This window comes from Poecilia latipinna, unplaced genomic scaffold, assembly GCF_001443285.1.
Source record: "Poecilia latipinna isolate Pla-1442-1.1 unplaced genomic scaffold, P_latipinna-1.0 Scaffold678, whole genome shotgun sequence".
Lineage (NCBI taxonomy): Eukaryota > Metazoa > Chordata > Actinopteri > Cyprinodontiformes > Poeciliidae > Poecilia > Poecilia latipinna.
In genome coordinates, this window is record NW_015113294.1 from 190,262 (window position 1) to 216,814 (window position 26,553).

Sequence of the window (26,553 nt, forward strand, 5' to 3'; positions counted from 1 at the left end):
AGATAGATAGATAGATAGATAGATAGATAGACAGATAGATATAGATATACATATATAGATATATATAGATAGATAGATATATGGGATAAGCGTGTAGTATGATAATGGATGGATGGATGGCTATATGTTCTTGTACTTTCTTTAAGCTTTCTTATATCTTGTACTTTCTACACAAGTGGAGAGAGTGGAGGCCGAAGAGTTTGCTACAATGCTAACTTAACACGCAAACATTTTGGTTGAACAAGAACCAAATATTTTGTTGTTGGTCGGTTACCCTTGCTGAGTACATCTGGTCATTTTTAGAACATATTGGCATGTTTGCGATTTAGGGAGTGACTGATTTTCATGGAAATGTGTCCGTGTGGCTGACAAGACGCGATCATTTTTGAAACAGTTTTGTTCTTAAAGAACAAAGTAGCTGTTTGTCTGTGGTGGAAAATGTCTCAAATGCATGAAAAGCCTTTGTTGGAATGACTCTCAAATCAGCAATCTCAGCTCATTTTCAGAGTGCTGCAGCACCATAATGAAATCCTTGAGTAATAAAGACAAATTAATTCAAAAGGCTTGTGTTTGCATGACAACGGTGCAAACAAATGCTCTACCGTGTCTAGATGTTTATATTTTTGTCTTGTTTTAAGGAAGGTGGGAAAAAAAAAAAAACATGCGCAGAGATCTTAATAAGTGAGACACTTTTAATCAAAGTTACTGACAGGAATAACACAGAGGAACCAAAACACAGGAAGCAAAGTACACGGGAGGAGAATCCAGTCCAGAATATTGGGAGAAATATTAAAAATATTATTTAGCTCCATCAATTAAAACTCTAATAAGATTCTAACACTTTTTTATCACCTCAACTGCCTCCTGTATCACTAAAACTAATGTTGCTCAAGAATTAAACAGTGAAGACAGAAACAGGAAGTACTATCAGAAACATGTTCCCACACTCTGAGACACTGACTAATATTGATCACATGTAAATGTTATTGATGGCCTCACTCTCGTCCGTCTGTATTGATCCGACTCCTTTCTTTGTCCTTACGCCTTCCAGCTGTTGGAGTTCTGTGGACCGGATCCTCTTGTTGCCTTCAGCGAGACAAATTTCTGCATCAGCATCGCTGAATCAGTGAGCGATGTGATTTGCTTTTGCAACTCATGTTTTTGCATGTCGCTTTTGCAATTCACAGCGTTCACTTGCTTAAAGCAACATGCGTGATGCCATGGTGCGGCTTTGAGTTAATGTCATCTATTTTCTACACCTGAGCATCTGTGAACGACTTACTTTGATTCATAATACTTATGTTACGCTGCCAAACACCCATTTGTTTGCCTATACTGGATTCCAAATTAGATAAAAGGAGAAATAAATGTGTGCCGTGTTGATTTACTGCAAGACCAAAACCTCTTTTTTGATCATGTGAAATAGAATTAACTGAAACATTGTGTGCATGAGAAAAAACATGCAACCTAACCATTCCATAACCATTTGGCCATTAGCTGGAGCCAATGGAAGACAGTTGCCCCATGTTGGCCACTTCAGCTAACCTCCATTACATCCAGTCAATGGGTGGACATAAACCCAGGATGCAAAGGCACAATAAAAGCCCCTGTGCATATTATCTTAATCGAGTAGGTCTGTATTTCTTCATAAATTCCACTATTGCTTCATCAGCACTCTTTATGTGATTCATAAGTGGAAACATATTGAAATGTGTCTGCTTTCATTTCAGGAGTGGTTTTTACATTTTCAGTCTTACTCAAATCGCTTACTTGCCAATGTCAATATGTAGCAGCGAATGTGTTGAAGACATTACACATTTGACATTTGGGTAAGTATGCTATCAGATCACTTTGAGGTTGGTATTTTTGCTATGAATATTTGTAGAGTCATTCTAAAGCGTGGCGTTAGCTTTAAGGTTAACTGTGGGCGGATTATCAAAGTCACCTTTCATCCAATGTGACTGAGCTGGAGTTATTTTTGAAAAGAACGATGGTCTAAAAATGTGTCTTACTCTCTAGATGTGCAAAATTGGTGGAGATATTCCCAGCTGTAGCTGCAGGAAAAAGGTGAATATACAAAGAACTGACTTCAACAGAAATGCACATTAAACATTTCTGATTTTTATTTGTACAAAAAGATGTAAAAACATGAACCACATCACAAAAAAAAAATAAACATTTCTACGTTGGTCTATTAGGCGATCTTCATTAAAGTTTGTGGTTGAAATGTGACAAAATGTGAAGGGTTTGTTTAATACGGTGCTATGTTCCATCACAGAAGTGAATCTAACCAGATTTTATTCTTAGTTAATATGCCGTCCACTGACATGGCTCTTACTGACTGTTTTAAAACCAGCCACAAGATCATCTTCTCTTACTCATGTTGAAATTGTTTAGCTGTGTGTTCTGCGATGCGTTTTTGTGCACGTCCTGTGGCATTTTTTTTTTATTTCCCTCCACTCTCTTCCACTCACAGGTGTTCCGTTTGAAACGCCAGAGGGCGACGGCGAACCGCCTTATCAGCCCCATTTAAACCCAGAAAACTGCGTCACAAAACTGGGCGGAGTGATCTAATTTATATACTGAGGACTCGGAGCTTTGGGCGGACAGCGAAGGAAACATCTCAGCAACAAAGGGCAGGCTGGAGTTTGTTTACCTCACACGGTGGAGTTTCCACACGGACTATTCAGCCACTTTTCAACCACTTTTCCCGACTATCTCTGGAATATACTCGCTTGTTGACGTCTTTCCCATCCACTTTTTTTATTTCTTTTTCGGGATTTATTGTCGCCACTTTGGACGAGTGGACCAACATTAGAAGTCCCACAAACTTGCTTTCCCACTGTTTTTGAAGTTAGGGCCAATGTGTCAACGCATGTCAGTCTTGTGACTGACATGCACTCTTCAAGGTAAGTTTGGCAGCGCGAGCGAACAGTGAGCGCGCGCATTGTTCGTCACGCCGCTGTTTAATTGGAATAATATGATCCGCCGCTTCACGCCGGCTTTTCGGTGACTGCGCTGCAACCGCGGACACTTATCTGTTGTTTGTCTGTTTGCCATTCCTTTATTTAATGCAGCATCGTCATAATTATACTAGCAGTAATAATATGTGCATTTATGGTTTAATGAGTGCTTTATTAAACTTGTAGTTGTCCAAGTACTTTGAGTAACGCGTCCATAATCACATAATCGGCTTATTTCACGTTAGTTGCTGAAATAGTTGGAATGATACTTGAAGAAAATGATTGGGTAATTACTGTGCTTTTTTAAGCTCCCGTGTTTAAGAACGACACGCTCCAGCTCCACTTCTTTATTGACCCTTCAGGCGCAGGTCGGGTTGCACCGGGGGTAAAGGACTTTCGTTTATTGCTCCAAATGTTTATCGGTTTTTGTGGAAACTGTTCTTTATTTGCTAAAGAGAGAGAGAGTGGCCTTTCTTTCTTTCCTTCCTTTTTTAAAAATAAAAGTCGCGTTTGCGGTGCGACGGAAAGCACTTTTGCGCAACAATTGCTTATTTTCCCCTTCTGGAATAATAGACACACTGATTATTTCTGTCTAAGCATCTCTTTGTACCTTAGGATTGCAGCGCAGAGCCGAGGTCACCGGGTTTAGGCAGTACAAGAAGTAAGTAAGGATTAAAAAAACAACTTAAAAAACATTAAAATGCACTTGTCTTTTTGTGTGTAATTAGATCTGGCCATAGCGGGTAATTAGCGGTTGTTAACAAATATATTTGCACCTCAGTTTGCTCCGGTGGGAGGCGCACACGCACTGAAGCAGAATCGCAGAATCCAGAAGCTTGCGACTTCCGTATGAGCGCACCGCTTGAGCGGCGTACATATATATATATATGTTTCTCTTAATGTCGCAAACTGCATGCTTATGGCGCAATCTGAAACGTCGCATTTTCTCTCCGCACCACAGCTTACATAAAAACACGCAAACAAACTCCACTTCAGAAGTGTACGGTGACGGCGGTAAAGTGCACTTTGGACGGATTTCCTGCAACATTTCATCACACGGTCGCTTGCTTTCCTTCCCTTTCCTCTGCCTGTTTTTCCTCTGTCTCCCTCCCTCTCTCTCAGTGTGTGTGTGTGTTGGCAGCCGCTACCCGTGCGATCGAGTTGCTGCTTCGCTTTCCAGTTTCTCCTCGTGTTTGGATTCACGCACAGATCCTCGTGGGATTCGTAAAACAAAACAAAACAAAAAAAAAAAGTTATTGTAATGTATCCACCAGGAGAGCGAGCGGCGCGTCCAGGTCAAGTGCAGTAGCCGTAGTGCGTAAGAGGAAATGGTTATTAAACTTGCGTCTGCGCATACAAACAGAAAGAGTTTGCGCTAAAGACAACACCACCTAAACACAATTTCTTGATTTTTTTCTTTTTTTAATGCCAACCTGGAACAGAGGCGGATCGTTAAAGCTCGAAATGCAAAATTACAAATGAGGGAGCTTACTGTTGTACTGAAGCTACACTTCTGAGCTTTCATTTAATTTAGCACATTCTGGAGATACTGCAATAGGATCCCATTAAAAGCTTCCAGATTTGTCTCTTGAGGCGGGTTCGTTTCAGGTTGACTGCCTGTGACGCAGTTAAAGTCACCCCAGCCGCTTCCTATATGTCGGATTTGGGTTTTTTTTTTTTTTTTCCTACCCAGCAAAAAATAAAAAAATAAACAAAGACTTGCCATAATCAGCAATTTCTGACAAACAATAGATACTCGCTGGACGTCAGTTTTGGAACAGGAAACTGGGTTTTACCGCTTGTGCTGAGAAACAAATATGCTGTGGGAATCAGGTGCTGTGGACGCCGATGAAAATAATCCAGACAGGCCCCACAGGTGGAGCACCGACTTCCCTGATGTAGAGACACTAGAAAGGTCAGCGCGCTTTAAACGAATAGAGTGTAAAAGAAAAAAAAACACGCTGCGATTCCGCATTTCTAAAAATAAAGAATTGCAGAACAAAGTCCAGTCGTGACACAGCAAGTTGCGCTGCATGCGCAGCTGCGGCTCCCAAAACCACGCAGCACAGACGCGCAGAGGGGCTGTTGTAGCCGGGCAGAGGGGATGAAAGCCCACGCTCACGGTGACGCTCTGTTCATCCAACAGACCGCCAAATCTGCTCGATGGCTCGACCGAAGTAACGCCAGCAGAGGGGACCGGCGGAGACCCAGCATCGTCAGCGCGAACACCACGTTCCTCGAAGCACACAGAGCGGAGCTGCGCGCCGCAGACGGGCGCCTCCACAGCCGGGGGAGGAGGAGGAGGAGGAGGGGGAGGAGGAGGGGAGCCGGACGCGGATTCGCCGCCGTGCTCCGTGAGCCCGGCCAGTTTAGACGTCTTTCGAAGCAGGTCGATATTTCGCCCTCCCCGCCGCTCGTCCAGCGGATACTTCTCCTTTGACTGCGACTCGCTGCCGAGCTCCCCGCTCTCTCCGCACCCAGTGACGGCTGATAAAGCCACGCAGACCCCCAGCCCCACCGGCCAGGTGATGAACCACGCCCTGCAGCGAATGGCTGTGGAGCACGGTGGACTCGGGCTGCACGGTGAGCAAACTTCAGTGCACTGCAAAAAAAACTAACAAAAAAAAAAAAAAACAAAGAGGGAGGGGCGGGAAATTTAGAAGATCATTCAGTTTTAAACATTATATTTTATATTATGATTAAGCATGTTAGTTTGTAGATGGGATGGGTGTACAGGGAAGGCTGAAATAGCAACGAAGAAGAAGAAGAACGAGCCAACTGAGCCCAGACCTCTTATTGTGATCACTCTGTTCACCTGGTTTTGTCCTACTGTGTTAAAACAGAACAATAATAAAATAAAAAAAATGGTCAGACTTTAAAGCATGAGATATTAGTGAAACAACATCTGATGTTGGTTTTGAATTGATATTAAGTCGGCAGATACACCTTCTCTGAGGCATAAGAATGAATAATGCACCGATGTGTAAAAGTTGTTACCGTTATGGCCGATAATCGATATTTACCAATATATATATATTCCACCATTCTTTCAACATCTTGAAAAGAACAACCACACCACTGACTTCCCCACTGCATCTCTGCTTCAGTTAAACTCCCCACAGTCCTGCTTCATCACTATTACAGTCACATGACCAAACAAATACCACATGACCACCCTCCTCTCCCTGCCTCTCCCCCTTCCAAAACATCAACAACATAGAAACAAATATCGGCTGTTAATATCGGCCCAGCTTTATGTATCAGGCCAATACCGATGTTAGTGCCGATATATCATGCATCCATGTTAAGAATCTCATCTCGCGAGTAAGTTTGACTTTAGCATTAGCGCTGCTGCTAATCTGGCTAAAGCTGGAAACGAGCTTAAATTGTTGCTCCTCTACAGGAACTTGGTTCATACATTCCTAACAACCCTTATGAAAGTTAGCTTTAAATTTCTCTGCTGGACACTACACATGAGGAAGAAAAATGTACTATTATTAAAATTTAAATAATCCGTTGGCTAATATTTGATGTCCTCCAAAATGTCTCTGTATAGTGTAAGTTGCCACTAAAATAAACAATTAACTCAAATAACCTGTGAAATTCTCAGAACTTTTCTTTCCTTAAATTGTGATTATTTGGGCTAAAGATGACAAGTGTTGCTTAGGGGGGGAAGAAAACAATTTGCTTTGCACGTGAAAGTCAGAGACCTGACTGCGCAATACAAGCTGCTTCAGATGTTTTCACTGACTGCAGTTTTTGTGAGGGTGTGCAGCAACATGCGAAACCAGACAGAAGCCCGACGCCCGCTCCTCAAGCGCTTCTTCATCAGAGTTTTGGAGGGGCTGATATTGATATTGATAGTAAATATACGAACAACTCTCAGAAAACGTTTTTCTTTTTCTTTTTTTTTTCTTTTTCTTTTTTTGCCTGTTTTGTCTGTTGGAGTTTTCCTCGTGAGGGATGACTGGATTTTCCACTAAAGCGTTTGCAACTCTGTCAGATGAGTGAGTAACACTCACGCTTTTACACATTCTGGTTTATTGACTAATACTTGGCTCAGGTCAGCCTGTTGGCTCACTGAGGAACCTCTGACAAACTCAGGCAGAAACATGTATCCTCCCCTGATTCCCTCATGTTGCCCAAGCCGCTTTTACACAGAAATTCCCAACTCAATGTGAAAGGAAAAGAGGATAAAGGGGAAGGGGTGGTGGGGGGGCGTTCTGTTAATATTACTCACCCTAAGGTAACTCATCAGTCATTATAACAAAAAGAGAAACAGACCAACCCATTTTGCCTTGTGTCCTCCCAGTGCAACTGATGATTCAGCAGTTTTCTCGTGCGACTTCCATCGCTAAAAAAAAAGAGTAGGATATGATGATGATTATTATTATTATTGTTATTATTATTATTACTACTACTACNTAGATCGTTTCTTTTTAAAATCAATAAGTAAATCCGACGTGGCATAGCAGGTTTTACCGCATTGTTCTCTGGAGTCCAGCGCTCCATTTAAACTGCAGTTTGCTCAAGATGCACCGTAAGACATTTTGGTGTAACAAAAGGAGCACACTTCCTCTTTAACACCGGATGAAAAGCGCACACCTAAAGATGACCTGCACCAGCGTTTTGGTTAAATGGGGAAAGAAGACAACAGAGTCTCCGAAGACACAGACGAGCTGCTTGGAAGATCGGAGCAAAGGGTGTATCAGCTGACACTTTTTAGGAAGTGTTTGTCATTTGAGTCCAGTCCTCAAACTTTTTGTTTCTTTGTTCACCTAATTCTTTCAGTGGGAACGCGAGACGTCTGATGTATAAATTAGTCTGACAGGACATCCTGCTGACTTTAACCTGCCGGCTACAAGGTCAGGTGAAGTGTAAGGGCCGTGTGATGTCTGGTTTCCCTGGGATTACTTCATGGTGTAACCATTCCCAGAGGCTAAATAATCTGACAAGCATTGTTAGCAGCAGGTATCGTAGGACAGAGCTGTTATTGTATCACCATTTGTGGTCATATGTCACTTCCCTCTCTTTGTGTAAATAAGCACCTACGCCACACAGTCAGCTGTGGTGGGTGGCAATCTGGATCTCAGTGATTTTTATTTATTTATTTATTTTCTTCTCTGTCCCAAATGATATTAAGCGGAAGCATTGCCGTAGATTTACATGCTAACACATTCAGGATTCAGCAAGCCTGTCTTAGTGGCTGCACATATTTGAGTAATGTAGGTTTTTATCATGTAACACATGTGGTTAGAGAATGATGCAAAGCAAGCAGAAGATGACGGATCTGTGAATTTTGCAGAGTGTGTTCACTAGTGAAACAAAGGTTTCAGTTTGAAACTCCGGAGAATTGAGAAGAAAAGCTGAAGAAGGAGGCAATGCCGAGTCAGCAAAAAAGGCGACTGCTTTTCTTGTCTCAGTTGAAATCTTACTGTGCTCCCATGCGAGCGGAGAACCAAATTTATTTTCTTTCTTGCTTTATTCTAATGCCCTAAAAAAAATAGCTGTCAGCTTGTCAGCGGAGGATTGACAAAGTTCTTCCTCTCTTGTTTAAATCGCTTTGTCGTTCTCATCGTACAAGTGAATGTGTCGAGGTCTCAGGGATGTAGACTTCCAAGACGTGCGGCTGGGATGGTGGGATCAATGGGGCGTGGCCTATAACGCGCAATGTGCAATAACGGAGATGAATTTTGCAATATCCACATGACTTATGATAAATAAACAAGTAATTTAACAAAGTTAGTGTATTTCTGACAAGCTCACCAAACACTTTACCATCAAAATCTGATGGATTTTCCAGGTTGTATCGTTTTTAAACCCCAAAAGAGGCATGACGTGGAAAAAGTTGCATGTTTTTTTATTTTTTTTTATTGTCTTACAGCAGCCAGTGAAGCGTTTCACGGAGTTTCAGCAGTTCTCATGGTCCTTCTGATTCTGTTTTTGTGTTTGTTGTTTGGTTCGATTGAAAAACAGAGCGAAGCACGCAAGTCTGTCACCTCCAGCAATAAAGATCGAAAATAGTGCTCCAGTGGACTTGTTTATATCGGCATCATCTACAATAGAAGACCTTTTAAGTGCTGTGCTGCCGGCTAAAGTTGCAGTCTGTGTTGACTGGTAGCTTGGTAACAAAACTTGAGGCAAAAATAGGGCAAAAAAAACAGCAAATATTTGGAAACAAGCCGTGAAGGAAAAGCCCTAAGAATATAGAGGGGTCCTCGCGGATTTCACAAATGCTGCACAAACAAACATTTTACTGTGCATTAGGCATGAATGGTTACATTTAAGTTCAAATGTCTCAACTGAGATTGAATTATGTCTATGCATATCTCTGTGTTTATTCTAGAGATACAGTTGTGCTATCTCCAAATGCTAACAGAAAACCGTAAGAAGCGTCAGGGTGTTGTACTCTCTAAAAGAGAATATAATACAAGTGATTAGCTTAACTGATATCCTTGTGTCTCTTTTATTTTGTTTTTTTTCCAGCCAGACAGATAGTAATCGGAAGAAACCAGCTCGCATTTGTGCACAGGTCACTCATTAATTGCGCACGTTAAGCAGTCAAAATAGGCCTGCATCTCTTTTGTGTGACCCAGACGGAAACTTTATGCATCTCAGGCAGTCGGCTTTGTCCATGACAATGTTCAACAGATAAAAACACACGCGCAGTGCTGCAGCATGTCATGTGTTGTCGCCAGCGCGCAATAAAGGCTTCAGATATGAAGAATGTTTCCTTGTTTGCGTATCGGATGCCAAAAAGTACCGTAAGAAGGATCAGTTTATCTTCTTCTTGTCAGAGTTCGGTTTCTCTGCACTTCCTCATGCAGCAGCAGGAAGAAAACACAATAGTCGGCTGTCTAGAGAGTCAAAGTGAAGCTGCGTGGAACATTTTTGTTTTGTTTTTTTACTTGACATGAACACCTTCGTAATAGAAGAAACAAACAAACAAATACCTACATAGATTGGGTGATCAGTTTTTATTTGAGCTGATAAATCAGTATAAAATAAACCCACATGCTTAATTGGACTAATGTGTAATCAGTTTTCATATTCAGTCTGGGTAACTCTTCTGAATTTGGACTTCTTCTATAACAGATTTAATTCACAACAAAGTTGTAAACATCTTTTTGGACATTTGGTTCCCTTTGGAACAAAAGGGCAAAGTTGTTGAGTATTTTTGTATTCTTTCAAATAGGCATATTTCTATGATCACGCCAAACATTGCTGGTATTGGTTCTCTGCCCTGGACAACATGAACATGGGGGTGCCATTAGCGCTAACACACAGTGTGCTCTTTAAAATAAGTTTTTTCCCTTAAGAGTCTGTTTCTTCTACTTGTTTGCATGTCAAGTCAATGTGAAGCTTTCCCAGCCACGGCTGGCGACTGATACTGAACCTAGCGTCCGATTCACCGCTTTTGACACTAATTTAATGATCTAGTTCTTTGTTTAAAAATCAGCTAAAGGTGCAAACATCTCTTGGGTTCTTTTCGAATTCAGTAAAACATTTTTCATGCAGCCTAATCACATTTTGAATTAATCCTCCCTCTGGATAATTTGTTGCAATGCTGATCAAATCTACAACTAATTTATAAATGCTGAAGATTTTTTGCTGATTTTGACACTTTTGGAACCCTTACATGCTGTGCATTTGATATGTAACAGATAATTTTGCTTTGCTTAACTCTGCTTTGTATGGTTATAATTTCTTTGCGCTCTAAAGCATTTCAATTGTTCACTGTTTACAAGGCATATATTTGAGTGAATTGACAAATGCTTGTCTTCAGTTTCCAGCAATGATGACACATTCTGAGCCTTTGCAATTTTTCCATGTCTCCTGATTAAAACCGTCTTAGCCATGCTTCAGTAGCGCCTGATGGATTTATCGCTGAATCAGTAGCTTCAATATTGAAGGATGTTAGAAATATTAAGTCTGGGTTTCATAACGGCGCGAATGAGTCATAAGCGGAGATCGGTAAGAGGTCAGAGCCTTTCATACTCATACTGTAGTTCAGACTGAAAATATAACAGATAAACCACAAAAACAAACGCAAACACACACACACACACACACACACACACGGATGCAGAGATACAAACATGCGCTCACACGGTCAGCTGGTGTGTTTTTTTTTTCTATCACAACTGTCAAAGACAAATTTTACATGTTATATTGTAAGTAAGTAAATAATAAATATATTTTATATTATCCATTTCCCAGAAAACACAGTGGCATGTTTGTCAGAGTACATCTACAAACTCCAATGTATTTTATTGGGATTTTAGGTGTCGGATCAACACCAAACAGTGTGTAATTGTGAAGTGAAAAGAAAATACATGGTACATGGTATGCGATACTACTACTGCGAATAAAAAGAGATATACTCAGTACACTCTTTTGGATGATATTCAAAAATACAATTCAGTTCCACCACTTACCTGTAGAAGTCACGTATGTGGTAAAATCTCAATAACGTACACTTAAGTTTGTGGTTGTAATGTGAGAAAACAGAAAAAAATGCTGAAGGTGTCTGAATACCTTAGCAATGTGATGCTAACTATAAATGTAGAAGAAAATGTTCTGTGACCCAGAATAGCACTGGGTCACCCATAAGTCAAACGGAGAAGCCATTGAACATCATACAGAGCTTTGTAGAAGCATCCACTGAGTTTAGTTCTTCTGTGGTTTCCTTTAATGCAAGGAGTCATATTTAAAATATGTCAGTGCTCAGGTTCACTTGGTTTTCAAGTCTAAACCCCCGACCACAGATCCTGTGTGATAACATATTTTTCATGTTTCACTTAAATGAATCATAGTTGAGCGAACTATAAATTTAACAGGGAAGCTCTCGTCTTAACACCTAATCACTGCAGAAAATGCTGCTTTTGACTGTTCTGACTCATAATGTTCCACGTTACGGTTTTGCGAATATGCTGAAAAAACTACCATGTGTTTTCTGCTCTCTGTTTCAGGGCACTCTCCCAACCACTATAGCACTATTAACGCGGCGCGGGATATGCAGTCAGAAACCTTTGGTCGTCAACTCCGTGCTATTGGAGATGACTACAACAACCACCTGATGGTAAGGGTAAGAGTCAAACTCTTTTCAATGTAAAGTTTTGTGCAATACATCCGTAAATGTATCTAAATTATTTGAGCGCTGGTGAACTTAACCCCTCACTTCCTGATTTTTATATATATATATATATATATATATATATATATATATATATATATATATATATTTTTTTTTTTTTTTTAAATGAGGTATTTGCTTTTGCTTGGCAGTTTTTGCTGCTAAACTGATTTTTCAGATATGTTTTCCTTTTTCATCGTTACAGTATTTTAATTAGTAAGGTTTGTTAGTTTGAATATGACTAAATCAGCTGCCTGAATTAATGCAAAGTTAAGGTATGAGGCAGATTAGGGACATTAGGCATAATTGGGAATAAAAGTAACTAAACAATTTTGCTGGTAGTGAGTGGCTCCGTGAATTAAAGGTATCTAAATTATTTGAGCGCTGTTGAACTTAACCCCTCACTTCCTAGTTTTATTCAAAGGTATTTTTTTTAAAATGAGGTATTTTCTTTTGCTCGGCAGTTTTTGCTGCTAAACAGATTGTTCAGATTTTTTTTTCATCATTACAGTATTTTAATTAGTAAGGTTTGTTAGTTTGCATATGACTATTGAATATTCAACTGCCTGAATTAATGCAGAGTTAAGATATGATGCACATTAGGGACATTAGGCATTATTGGGAATAATAGTAGCTAAACAACATTGCTGCTAGTGAGTTGCTAAGTGAATTAAAGGGAAGCTTTGAAAAGGGAAAAACTTGTGCTATTAACAATATGGATGAATTATTTTTGATACTGTTACTCACCAAGAGTTTTGAAGATTTGATATGTTTTTGAACATCATCACTGTGCTTCAAACAGATTGGGATAATGCTAAGCCACTAGGCTGCACACACCCAGGTATTTCTGTGTCCTTTTTTTGCAATAACAAAACTGTTTATTTATCATTATTTATTATATGCAGTGATACAGGCAGAATAGATGGCATGCATTTGAGGGCAAACGTTTATTTTCATCATCTAATACTTGAGACTTGACTAAAACTTATGAACTTATGATGACTAAATCAATGAAAGCTGTGACCAGTCAGTATTTTAGCTAAGCTAGCTAATGGTAATGAAAACACTGGCCCTTCAATCACAATCTGATTATGATCAGCAGAATCATAATTCAGCAGAAATTAAACATTCACAGAAAAGACAAGGGGGAAAAAAGAGACGAGATGCTGTTTCTTCATTTAATCATCTAGTTTTAAGCAATGAAAACAAAGTCAAAAGCAAAACATTGTGGCACAAATTGTGGTGCAAATACCAAATTATTTGTGCAGCACGTTAAGCTGCTTATATCCTAGCTGTCAGGGATGAAGATGAAGCAAAGTGTTCACAGATGCTGAAAGCAAATCTCAGTGCCGGTTTACCTCTGCCGGGTTGCATTGTTTGTCACCTTGTGGCATCAGTGTGACTGACACACTTTTCCTTCATACTTTGCCCTGTTTCTTAAAACTCTCTTCTTCAGTAATCCAAAAATAGATAAGTCATTTAGCTCCTGTCTCCGATTGTGACATGAAATTACAGTTGCATTAGCCTGACAATTACTTCCTTGAAGACATGATTACATTATCAGAGGGAGCATATAACCACTGACTAGACTCCGTTGTAAATTTGAATAGCCGCAGTAAGACTCGATTTCCTCTTGGCTTCTGATTCCTTGGCAATGTTTCTGCATGTTGCATCATCAGAGATTTACTTATTGTCAAAGGGCAGACTAGCAAACTGGAAAATGCGGAGATGAAGGGGTAGAGAAGAGTCTGTGCTCATTTAAATTCACTTTAATCTCATCAGAGTAGTGAGCTGAAACGTAAAAGTCAGGAAAATGCACGACAGGAGTTTTATATCCCTCTGAAGAGCTTAAAAAGCTCCCATAGTGTCAGAAGCTTAACATCTAGAAAGCTTTAAGTCTGCATCTCAGCAGTTTGATGCATCACAAATGTGCTTCCACCTATTTTGTTTAGTGTCTGATTTGGTAATGAGCAGCATCAGGAGAATTAACCCGTTAGATGTTTTTCTTTATCGCACCACTTGTAAAATCCCAAAAAGCCCATCAAAAAATAGTTGATGCTCTTTCTTTACGCCTTTATTTTATATTAACACAATTAATTTTTAGGATTTTTAAAAAATTGTAGCCTCCTGTATATAAATATATTTTCCAGGATTATTAGTAGAAAATGTGGTATTGTGTTGAAGATAACTTATGCTTTTTAAGTTGCTTTTCTGTAGCCTCTAATTACACCAGCAGAACACATGTTTCTGTGGCCCATATTCATAATGTTGGCTTGTGTTTCTAACAATTTGTGTGCAAACAAATTCTACATGCAATATATGTGAAGGAAATGAAACCCAGTGATCTATTTTGTGGATTATTGGTTGGATTGTCTGTTTGAGGTGTTAAATATTTCAGTGGAGTTAAATCTGATCAATGGTGATGGTTACACCTCACTTGATGCACTTTCCAGTTGCATATCAATAGCAAGCATGAAGAATGTTTTGTTCTTGCACCAAAAAAGAAAGGAAAAGTCTGAAATTGGAAAAAACCCTGAAAAAATAAGAAATTGTAATAAAACCTGTCACCTGGTGCACACTGTCCAACTCCATCTTTCTTTGGTTTTGAGCAGCAAATCCCAGCAAGCATTAGGAATCTCGTGTAAAATTACACAACCTTGAAATAAGTAGAACTTCAATTTGAAAAAACAAGGTTTATTTTGAAAGACCTTTTCTGGTCACACTACCTGTGTATCCTTTATAAATGTGCGCAAAAAACCCCACAATTTCGCAACTACAGTGTTTCCACAACATATGAAACGCGATTAAAATCACACATGAATAAGTTTGTTCTCGCGATAAGTCTTTAAAAAACTTGCTGTGACAACATCCTCCTACCACTTCCTGTTGTCTTCTTCATATTTTCCGGCAGTAGTAACATCCGGTCGTTGGTCACATGACTTGTGTGATTCAAAAAAAGTGTTGCCATTTCATTTTTGTAAAATACACACAATTTAACACAGCCAAACAAACTACCTCATCATAAAGCAAAATTTTTTATATGAAATGAATTTTTTTGTGAGTTTATTTTTTTCTTTAGAAATTTGTGGAATTACATGGTCAAAGGAAATGCAGCTAAAGATAACTTAAAATCCTTGGGTTTGAATCGGAATTGAATTTTGGAATATTGGCACTTTTATTTTGAAAAAATAAATGTTGATTCTCTTGTTGAATCTTTAACGTAGACCTGTAAGGGTTTTGAAACCTACTTCCAACCAATGTAAAACTGAATCTTTTCTTATCTGCTATTCCCTATTAGTTTATCCCCTGTTTTCATGTTTTACAACTTAAAACACAACGCTCAGTAGCACATTTTTTATCACTACTACTTAGTGCTCTAACATCAGGACGAATGTAATGTGATCCTTATGTGGAAGATTTCCTGGACTGGTGTTTGGTACGTGATAAGAGTCATGCAAGGCCAGGCTGCTTGTTAACCTCACTGCTGTGATTCAAATGGTCACCAAACGCAGGCAGAAGGGTGGATGAACGTGAGTCAGCACCTAGTCGCATTAAGCAAGTTGGGAGGCGGGGGGCAAAATCTGAAGTGTGTCTATATGTGTGTGAGCGTGCTTGTCTTTGTGGCAAACCTAATTTGAACATGGCTGCAGAGTTATCTGGCATGTGCGCATTCATGTGTGCTCGTTCTTGCTGTAGAACACTGAAGAGGCACAGATAAGAAAGCGGAACAAGGAGACTCGTTCCTTGTTTTCTGGCAGGCAAAGTTACACATCGTTTGACAAATCACTGCTGCACAGCACGTTTCAGGCTGATCGCTTTTAATCACTCGCTAGGTAATGCAACCTTCCTAAAATGTAAATTTGACTGACGCTTTTAATTATTTAGCTATGACGTGTTCAGTTACATTCACACCCAGTGGATTTGGTTTAAATTTGAAGAAAAAGACAGCACTACCTTTGATTGAATCCTGCGCTTTTGAAGCAAAGTAGGATGAAAAGATGTGAACCAAGCTTTGCGTTTAACTGCAGACTACATTCTTCCCCATCTGGATGTTACAAACCACAAGCTGTTCCGTGACCTTCTTCAGGTCTTGACCTCTTAAACAGCTATACCACAACGATTACTTAATCACTGAGCAATCTGCATAGGCTATAAACCCGTGACAGCATGAGTCACGGTCATCTTAAAGCCAGTAAAATCTCTATGGTTTTCCCAAGTATCACTTGACTTAAGGTGAGTCACAATTTCTTGTGTGAACTCAGGCACAGAAGAGGTCGTACTCTTGGTAGCCTGACCTGAGTAGTGAAGAAATATGAAAGAAAAACTCATCAGAAAAACTTAGGCAATCCCATGAACTAAGCAGGCCCACCACATTGGCTTATTCATGTCTGGCCCTTGTGCTGATGTGCTGTTCTTTTCAACAGTGGTCCCCAGTTTCCTATATTTTTCCTTTGTAGCAAAGCAGTTCCTTCTTTCAACACATTTTCATAGCAGATTTTCATCTGTTTTGGAAGATCTAATCGTAGGGCCTTTTTATGTTTTAGGAAAGAGAAAAACAGTGAAGCTATAAAATTATATCCCTCTTCTCACTGACAACAAAATATGCTTTAATATTTTATTTTCTGATTTGTTGTAATAAGGACATTTCAGAACGTTTTTATTTTTTGTGATGCACCAAGAAATCAACTCGCAATCCTCAACAGCTCTGGCAGCTGGAAACTCAAAAAGTTCAGTCTTTTTCAGGCCAGTGAATGCACCATAACGGGTCTCACCAACGTTAACATAATTTGTTATGGTGGAACTTAACAAGTGAAATCATGTACAAGAAATATTGTGATTAATTCCTGCAAGAGAGTGAGAAAGAACAAGATTTCAGCAGATAACAGGAAGGCTGAACAGATACTGCAAAGTTGACAGGACTGTTGGAGAAAAAATGAGCTCTTTCTCCTACTATTTTACTTATTTTTTGTCAAAAAAAAGTAAAATAAGAATCATCAAACCAATAATATGTTCATAGGCCTGTCACAATAAACAATAAATCAATTAATTGCATGATAAATTAAGACAAGTTTAATAATTTCCATTTGCATGATTTATTGTTTTTCTCTTTCTACCAAAAACTGGATGGTAAAAGTCTTCAAACCGGTGTTTTGGTCTTAACTAGCCCTTTCTTTGAAGGACAGTTTTGTTTACAGAGACGTCATAATTCATTTTATTATTATTTTTTTGCTGTTATTAATTTTGCATATTTAAAATGTCTTCCAGTTCCAGTGTTAAATGTTCACTAAAATGTAAAGTGTATTAATCTTTGAGAATGTGCTTATGTCTTTGAGAATTATTATGCCTTGACCGCCATATAGTTTGACAGTTGTCTCAAAGCAACAATGTTATTGTTTATCACGAAAACGTCTGGGGTGAATTTATCGTCCAGTAAAATTTGTTGCCGTGACAGGTCTATATGTTTCTCTGAGTGCAGAGAGTGATCTGATTTGTTTTAGATTCACTATGCATTACTTTTATGGAAAGTTGACTAAAGACGGATTGTTGTAAAGATTGTGCTTATCCAAGCTTTCTGTTTCGCTACACCATCATAATAGAGTTTATTTCTTTGGTGGCGAAAACAGCCTTCACATTTTCTTGTTTGAAAATGTAACTAATGTGTCTTAAAACGTAATAATTGTCTCCACAAAATATGTAAGGTGGAAAAACTACATTAAACATTGAAGCACACCTGAGGATGTTTTATGGTTCAGTTTCTTGAACCACTTCTCCATGTTTTCCCATTGTTAGGTTTTGTGTGAAGAGTTAGCCTCCTGTGCCTGCACTGTTGACAAAAGAGCTTATTTCAGGTTCAGTGCCTGGAAGCCAGCGGGGAGCGAAGGCAGCGTATGGCTGTGGAAGATTTTGACTCATTATCTGTAAATACACTAATTCAGCCACACGGCGCTGCATCACATCCTTTTTATGCCAGAGAAGTAACTAAAACTCTAAAATACATGATTAATATCATCTTAGTGATTTATTTATTTATTTTTCTTAGCATAAAAAATAATACAGGGAGTATTTTTCATTCTGTACTTTTAAATTTGCTCCCGTTTCTTTGTCCTCATCTCTTCCAGAATCTCTCTGTGTCAGTGTCTCGGTTAAACATTTACACAGCGCATGCACGATCGTTGGTGTGTGTTTGTTTTGAGACATCTGTGAATGTGCTCAGAACGATGTACGTGCCCATTTCTGTGTGGTGTGTCAGCCTGGTGTCCGTGACTGTGTAGTTTCATTACGCCTCAAACCTGTGGTTAGAGAACTCTCAGGGAGGAGAGCACAAGGTCTAATTATCCTGACCAAACACACACACACACACGCATGCACGCATGCACACACAGAGGCACACACGTACTAACTCCAAATGCACAATCCGTCATCCGTCACTAAGAGGTGAAACCCTTTGTCTGTACGCAGAAATAACCCTCAGAAATATTGTGGACCAGTAGGGTGTGATTTCTTGGCTGCTTATGTCATTCTCTGTGTTTAAGAGTGTGTTGAAGGAAAAATAGCGGGAAAAAAGACAGGATACTTTTCCTCTACCTTATCGTTTTCATTAACCTGTGCCATTCAGGTCAGATTTGGTGTTGAGCCTGATTGGAGCCTGGCTAGCTGAAAGATTGTGTTGTTGAATCGTTGTGTTGGATAAAACTATTTGAGTAACTCAAGGAAGGTTTGTACTAAAAATAAAGAAGATAGAAAACAGTAGAACAGGAATCATTTTCTGACTGAAAGTTTTCTTTAGTCCAGTTTCTGCAAAGCAAGTCTCGTGCCCCTAAATGTCAAAGTATTCAGCAAGTCTCCACCTGCTAGTCATTGAATCTGGAGTATAGCAGATTCAATGTGCTATATTTGTTGTGTTGTGTGTTTTACAACACATTTAAGGTTGTAAAATCTTTGCAATTCTTTTTTATTCACACTCCAGGATATGTCAAACACACCCAAATGTTCTGGGTAGTGTGTTTAAGCTTCAAAACCTCTGTTTACCTCTGCTGCCTGCAAACCTGCCTGCTGATGCCAGGTGCTTCTCTCCAGTCCCTCCTCCACCTTGGCAGCTGAATTACAGTGAATCCCCAGTCCCAATACAAAGTCACCTATAAGCAGATTGGTCTGTAGAGCACATCTAAATTATTCAAAAAAAGAAAAAAAATGCAGCTTTGGAAGCTGAGATACCTCGATGCTACCTGACATCAGTGCATCAGTGCAACGTCACCCCTCAGCTCCTTCAGACTAGCCAGTGGCATTTAGCAACCACCTGGTGGAATTTTGCACCTGCTGAGTAAAGTTAAGTTATGTTCATTATACGAGTTACTTCTCAGTGAATCGCTGGTAAAAACACTGTTAACGGGTTGGTAACCTTAACCTTTGCCCCTTTACTACCAAGGCAAAGGTTTTTAGTTCATCTCATAGGAAGGACAGAGTTATCAGTGTGAATAATAGACTTCTCAAATTTAATTTGATATATGGAACCACACGCTAGTTTTTATCTGCTGCAACTGGACAAACGGATGTTTAAAAATGTGTCAAAAAAAAAAAATTAAGAAAATGAAAGAACTGATTCTGAAAAGGAAACAAACACAGTTCAGACAAGTATGTGCTGGAAAAACAATGAGATAACTGGTTTCAGAACATAATGATCTTGACCCAGAAAGGGATGGTACAACACAGATGGGAAGTTTTGACGTCACTGGCACTGCTTTTTGTTTTTAGGCCAGCCGCGATATAGAAATGTAGCAGCCCTAAAAACACAGTTAGAGCTGTGAGTCCCGTTTCAGTACATACCAGTACATCCTAACCACCCAAAGTACCATTATCCTGTATATATCGATTGCCTTAAAGCAAAGAAAAAAAACAAACATGCTACCACTATAAGCACCACATCACAAATTTATGGCAATGACACCAATCTGACCAAATTATTGTTCTTTGCGTTTTACAGTTGGTGTTTCACTTAGTTGTTGGATCTTTAATGTTGTTTTGGTTCAGCCAAAAGTTGTTGCTGAGCTATAATGTTACATTTCTTCAGTGGGTCCCACAAAGAAAACAAACTGTAAAGACATATTATGGCACACTGACTTTGCATGCAATTTCTAAATCAGTGCATGTTTGAGAGTGCCTGTGTTTTGCTGGCTTGCATGTAAAAAGATAATTGGCAGCCACAAGCCAGGGAGCGCACACATGACACTCTCGGAGACTGCAAGTTTTGTGTTTAAATTTTGCTTGAAGGTCTTGTAGAAAATATATCATTTAAAAATGTTTTGAACATTTGGAGGTTTGCATTGTGGCAGCAAGAAATTAAGAGGAAGGAAGGCAGAGAAGGAATATAACAAAGCCAGAGTCCCGTAATGTGGTGTGTGCGTATGTGTGTGTGTGTGTGCGTGCGTGTGTGTGTGTGTGTGTGTGTGTAGGTGTGTGCGTGTGCGTGTGCGTGTGCTTGTAAGTGTAGCTTTGTTTTGAGAGCTATTTTTAAGAGGCAGCATAGTAAGTTGTGGTAACCAAATAAAATCACATGAGCGTTTTGGCTGACTCAATGTTTCCACTGTGAAAAGAGCGACACAAGAAGAAGAGCAAGAAGGCAAGCTGTGAAAGTTAGGATTTACTGCAATGGAGATTTGTCCTCCTCTGCTAAAATCCAAAAATAAACGTTATAATTAGCCATTTAGCAAGCAATATTACGTGAAGCAATGAAGAATTGATTCCATTAAAGATTTTGTACAGAAAGACACCCCAAATCATGCATTAAATCCTAAATCTATATAAAAACAAAGCAAACAAGCAAACCCATCAGCACTATAATAAGTCAATATTCTATGTAATACAGACTTTAATAAGTTAGGATTATGTTTCATTTGGTTTTTTACTGAAGTCAGAGCTTTAAAATGGGAAACATGTCACACCCTAGCTCGGATTGTTCTAGTTACGAGTCAGAAAACACTGCTTATTGTTCGTTGTTATGGTACTTACTCCTTCTAGCAGTACAAACCAATGCCAATGTATTTCTTTCAATTTTGTGTGTTAAAAATGAAGAGGAACATGTTCAAAGATAGATATGTTTTTTAGGGCTGACCATATATTTTGGATGAATAATCAGTATCGGTCTGATAAATAAAACTGGGCTGATATTACCAAACAATGTTTATTTACATCCAGTTGCTGTTTGTTCCTGGAGGGCAAGGGAAGGAGGTTGGTCATGTGGTATTTGTTTAGTCATGTGACAGTGATAGTGAACCAGTTATCACTGCTTCAAGAGTTTATCTGAAGCGTAGGAGTGGTGAAGTCAGCAATGTGGTAGTTTGTTTGTTTTTCCCAAAGTGTCAAAAGAGTAGTACTACTTGAAATGTATCAAGTAGGGTACATTACCAAAAGAAAGTGTCTGAGCACTGAGCCTAGCGTTGCTCCACTGGAAAGACAACAGGACAAATATGTTTGTTCTTGCTTTGACACCTTGAAATAATATACAAGTTTTAACCAATAGCGAGGCATGCTAATTTACTCCATCCTCTACCATAGAGATAGCTAATTATATTTGCTCATAGTGACGAAGCAACAGACAGTAAGATCCAGGAGGATTAGACCCTTTTCGCCTCGTCATAAAGCAGATTAAAACATGGACAGTAGCCACTCTTGGACGTTAGAAAACTTAAATGATCAGCTGTTGGTGTTTTTATATGCCAGTGTTTATAATGCGTTTCTGTAGTCTCTTAAGTTATATGCCTGGAGATCGTTTTTGTTGCAAGTTTTGGCTTGAAATCCCACACTCAGCCTGCAGTTTGTCAGCTGAGCAGCACATCTGTTTCTAGTTGTGGTGAAAATCCAACCCTTCAATCTGACTGTGATGTATTACCATTTATCAAGATAACTCATCAGCCCTATTGTTAGCCATAGTTTATGATTTGTATTCTCAGCTCTCAGAACATCACTGTTTTTATTTGGGTTAAAGCACAAGATTTAAAAAAAAAGAAAAAAAAAAGATTTGTTTCTAATAAATTTGCATCTAATCTTTATTCCGACCTTAACAGTTCATTTTCTGTTTTTACTTTTTATTCTAAGATACAGGTGTAACATTAAATAAATATTTTTCAATTGCCAGACAATCTTTTTGTGTTCAGAAAGCTAAAAAAACTGAGAATTTGACCACTTTTTATCTGAAATAATTATGTTATCAGTTACAGTACATGGGCAGTTGACCAGGGCTGCATTAGAAAGGGGGTGCACAAGCACATGATTTAAAAAAAGCAAATTATTTATCAGTTACATCTTTTTTTTATTGTTTTTGCATATGAGTTGGAGCCCCCTGTTTGCTACTGAAAAACAATAAGAGGTTACATTGCACTCCTTCGTATAGCACCTCCAAATTTTAAAGATTTCCTGCATTTTGATTGGCTGGGGTATGGATGGGCTCGCTCAGGGTGCCATTCATGCAAGAACCACAGGAAAGAAAAGAAGACATGTCATTTAAGTAATGAAGGTTAAAAATAATACAACTTTGGAGCGAAGAGTGGGGCCACAAAGTCTCCATAACAACTATTAGATGCCCTCTGCATCCCAGCTGATTATAGAGGAGGCAGCCAGAAAAAAAAAAATCAATTTCTGCCCAACCACCACAGATGCAACAAGTGGCGTTTGCTAATTGTAGTTGAGACTAACTGTAACTGTTTGTTTTGGTCCAGCAGAGCTAAGATTGTGGATGATTTGTTGATAATTTCACTTTTAGGTATTGTGGCATGATGCTGTGTGCTTTTTGTCTCCAAAGGATCGCAAGAAAATTTTTATCATGCCTTCAAATATGACTCCAAGAGCTTTAAAGGCAGACATTTCTGGAGTAATTATTTAACATCAGTCTACTGGGTAACTATGCTGCCCTTCACATTTAAAAATAAGAAAAGCAGGTCACTGAATGCAAAATTAGTCTTTATCTCGACAAAACAACTGATTAAAATATGAACTGTTTTCCAGGAAATTGCCTACCACAACACTAAATGAAGGAGTTCAAGATATAGAAATGTAATGTTCCAATAGATTTAGAATGACACATCGTAAAGTAAAGTAGCATTCATGCAGCAAGGTTTCAGTATTCTGCAGTGTCAAGTCATTGCTGTGGTTGATGAGGTGAAGAACAAGTTCCAGAAACTCTGCCAAGAAAAACCCGCAAGCCTTGTTTATTTCTTCCACAGTGGATTTTGCGATAGATAAGTCATTATTTTTGCAATTATTAACACTGCTGCAAGCTAATTACCTGTAATAACAATATTGTTAGAGTTTCCAACACAACTTTAGGTATTTACACACTGCAAGATATTTTTTTTTCTCGTAGCAAAACTGAAACTTTTGATAATAAACAGAAACCCGTGTTTTCTCTCTGCAATCAAACATAACACTCTCCTTTTCTTTTTTTAAACTTGTGTGCAGACGCTGACTCAATGAGTGTTCACTCGAGCTTCTGCTCTGACAGAAATTCTGATGTATGAAGATGGCAGACATTATGGTTGCAGAAACGAAATAAAATTACCAAAAAAAAAAACTCCCATCAAGTTAAAACTTTAGTCTTCCTTTTTCTGCCAAAAACAACAGGCCTAGTTGGTCAGCTGGGGACAAATGAGCATTAACAGTACTGAGTCTGTAGCTGGGTATTTGCTCCCATGATGTTCCCTTAAATGTTGACTTGAAAGTTTTGAAGGTTCCTAAGGCGATGATATGAAGGAAAATATACCCTGAAGGAAGGAAAAGTGTCACATGTCCTGTCAAAATAAAGTACTTATCCAGATGTGCTTCAATTCTTCATCTATGGTGGGAAATCCTACACAGTAAAACTGAGTTTAGGGTGATATTTACAGGTAATTGTGTACATAGTCCAGAACAAGAAAGTTTCTATTTCTGCACTTTGCTTCTTTGCTATCATTGCTATTGATTGAACTGGAGAAGCTGCGAAGCCCAACTTTATGGACAATCCCCATCTGTGTTTCTCCCTTCCTACTGTATATCCAACCTAACCCATCAAACAAAGATCAGCTTTGTTCAGCCAGAGGGAAGCATTTCCAAGCTGGGTCAAAACCAGCCAGTATGCGGCATTTGGACCTTTGCTGCTTGTCAGTGGCGGGGCGTTGAGCGCTTCAGCTCTTCTCTGAACTTGGCCTCAGAGCAAGAGAGCCACTCTCGCTGCTCCTAGCAGTAAAGTCAATTTTACTATCTTCACATACCAGATATCTCAAGAGAATTTGGAAGTTAAGATCGACCCCTGGATTTTTATATTATCGCTTGAGGTGCGTAGCGTTCGCTGCAGTTCCCGCTTTTGAATGGTGGATGTCACTGCAAATGAAATCTGCTTGTGTCCCACAATTGGTAGTGGAAGAACTGATAGAACAAATGTGTTGCTAGTAAACTGATTCATCTACAAAACCTGTCCTTTAGATCTTAATTTTAGGTATTTTTAGAAGCATATGTCATGTTTTGTGAAACAGTCTGTTGATTTGCAACTATGCACATGCTTGTGAAAACAGAAGTAGCCTACTTCCAGACCTTTTTGTGCTCTTCCTGCTACATAAGCACCACTTGCGCTGCTTGTTGGCTGCTAAGCTGCCACTATGCTTTTACTCCGCAGATGTGTGTGAAGAGAATTTGCCCATGACTAACTACCTCTTAGAAGAAGTAGTCAACTGCTCCTGCGATTGAGGCGCAGTTGACTTGCTGTAATTCTTTTTTTTTTTTTTTTTTTTTTTAGCTCATCAAACTTGTGGCAAATGAAGGAATTTGCCACAACAATCAATATGCTCAACCATCCACGGACAGTGTGGGAGGATTGTACGCTGCTCACAGAATATGTACATTGTGTCGGAGCATTTTGTACCTTTATTGGAAGCACATTGACATGTGACAAAAGGACACTGGAATCAAATCTACACTGTCCCGATTGCAATAAAACTCACTCTACCCACTGAGCCACAGTCACCACATGACACAGGTAACAAATAAATATAGCACTTTTTTACACCTGAAGATTTGTACCTGAAGAGCTAAGTGCACAATGCGACGTTTTGTGGCACAACTTTAAAAAGTGACATCAAAACAGGGCAGAGTGAACTTCCAGTTATCATTAACTTTAAGTTCCCGTGATAACTGGAAGTTCTCTCTCTCAGGCAGCTGCAGTAGTGGGAAAATGGTGGGCTGCACCAAAACTACATGTCAGCAGCCGTTTTTCCATCAGCATCTTTGTATGCATGTTTTGAAGTATTACATCAAAAAAGGTTGATGGAAAGAGCAACATTTGAAATAACTTTCTTAATTCTTCAAGAAAGGATGAAAAAAAACACTTTAAGTGGTTTTTGGCTGAAAAAGAGCTGTTTCACCAAAGAGAAGAGGTAAACTCATTCGCTGAATAACTTCCGACTCAGCAAACACTCCAGTCCACAAGTGGGTCCGTGCCTTACGAGAGGCACAAAACTCAGAAATATTTTGAAATCTAACCTTATATTATGGAAGGGAAGGGTCACTCCATTTTTCTGGGATGGATGGTCCATGCTATGCTGGCTTGAACCTCTACATCTTGTTTATTTCAGCCATGCGTAGCGTCAACATCAGATGAAGTCGTGCTTTGTGTAGCCTGGTTGATTTGCTCCAAACCTCTAGATGGAAACGTCCTAATTTGCTTTTTTTTTTCTTTTCCTTTGTTGTGACAATTTAAAAGTTCACTCAAAATTTGCACAATTGGACAGAAACATAGCTAGTGAACACATCTTTCAACAGCAATGAGATGCATAGTTTGCTGTGTACTTATCCTAATTAGTCACCTGAGACACAGTCAAGCCAAATGTGAACATCATTGGTACTGTAGAAAAACAGCTGAAGTCCAAACTTCTGTAGCATCCAACGAGTCCAAACTTGTACATCGTTTGAGATACAAGTCAGAAGAAGTTGCCACAACTTTTCCCAACAGTTTCCCATTTTCCCAACAGCTGCACTTGCTGCATTGAATCATATCAAAAACATACTGATCAGTGCCCCAGATATGTACCAAAAATCTTTATTAACATTGTCTCTTTTGTCATTTATATGGCAAAACAATAGTCTTTTATTTCTCCATTTACTGCTATTACATCATAGGGTAATTACCCTATGATGTAATATACCATCACATAATTATGTGATGGTATGTAAAATATGTACAGAGATAAAGTGTACTTCACTTTCTGGGAATCGTAACAATTGTGACAAACTTCTTCCACCTTTATGTTCCCGTCAGAGTCCATTTGCATACAGTTTTACCTTATTACCTTCCCCAAGTCTCATGATTCAGAAACATGTGTTGACAAAGTCCACTTCACTGTTGTACTTTGGACTTCTTTTACAAACACAATTCAGTGGAAATGGATTTCATGGAAATGGAAAGACAGAGTCTAGTGCCAAAACCGATGCTGC

The 26,553-nt window shown here is 39.1% G+C and overlaps 1 protein-coding gene across 2 annotated transcripts in view; it reads left to right on the top strand.

Moving 5' to 3' along the window:
* The first annotated feature begins 540 nt into the window (after positions 1–540).
* Positions 541–26,553, top strand: part of bcl2l11 (BCL2 like 11) — a 34,812-nt gene continuing 8,799 nt past the window's right edge. Inside the window, exons 1-3 of one of the 2 annotated variants that reach the window (XM_015044499.1) lie at positions 541–2,909; positions 5,110–5,546; positions 11,936–12,051. In XM_015044499.1, the coding sequence (XP_014899985.1) occupies positions 2,896–2,909; positions 5,110–5,546; positions 11,936–12,051 (567 nt within the window). In that variant the 5' untranslated portion in view covers positions 541–2,895. The remainder of the gene's footprint in view (positions 2,910–5,109; positions 5,547–11,935; positions 12,052–26,553) is intronic. The other variant, XM_015044500.1, reaches the window with a different exon arrangement.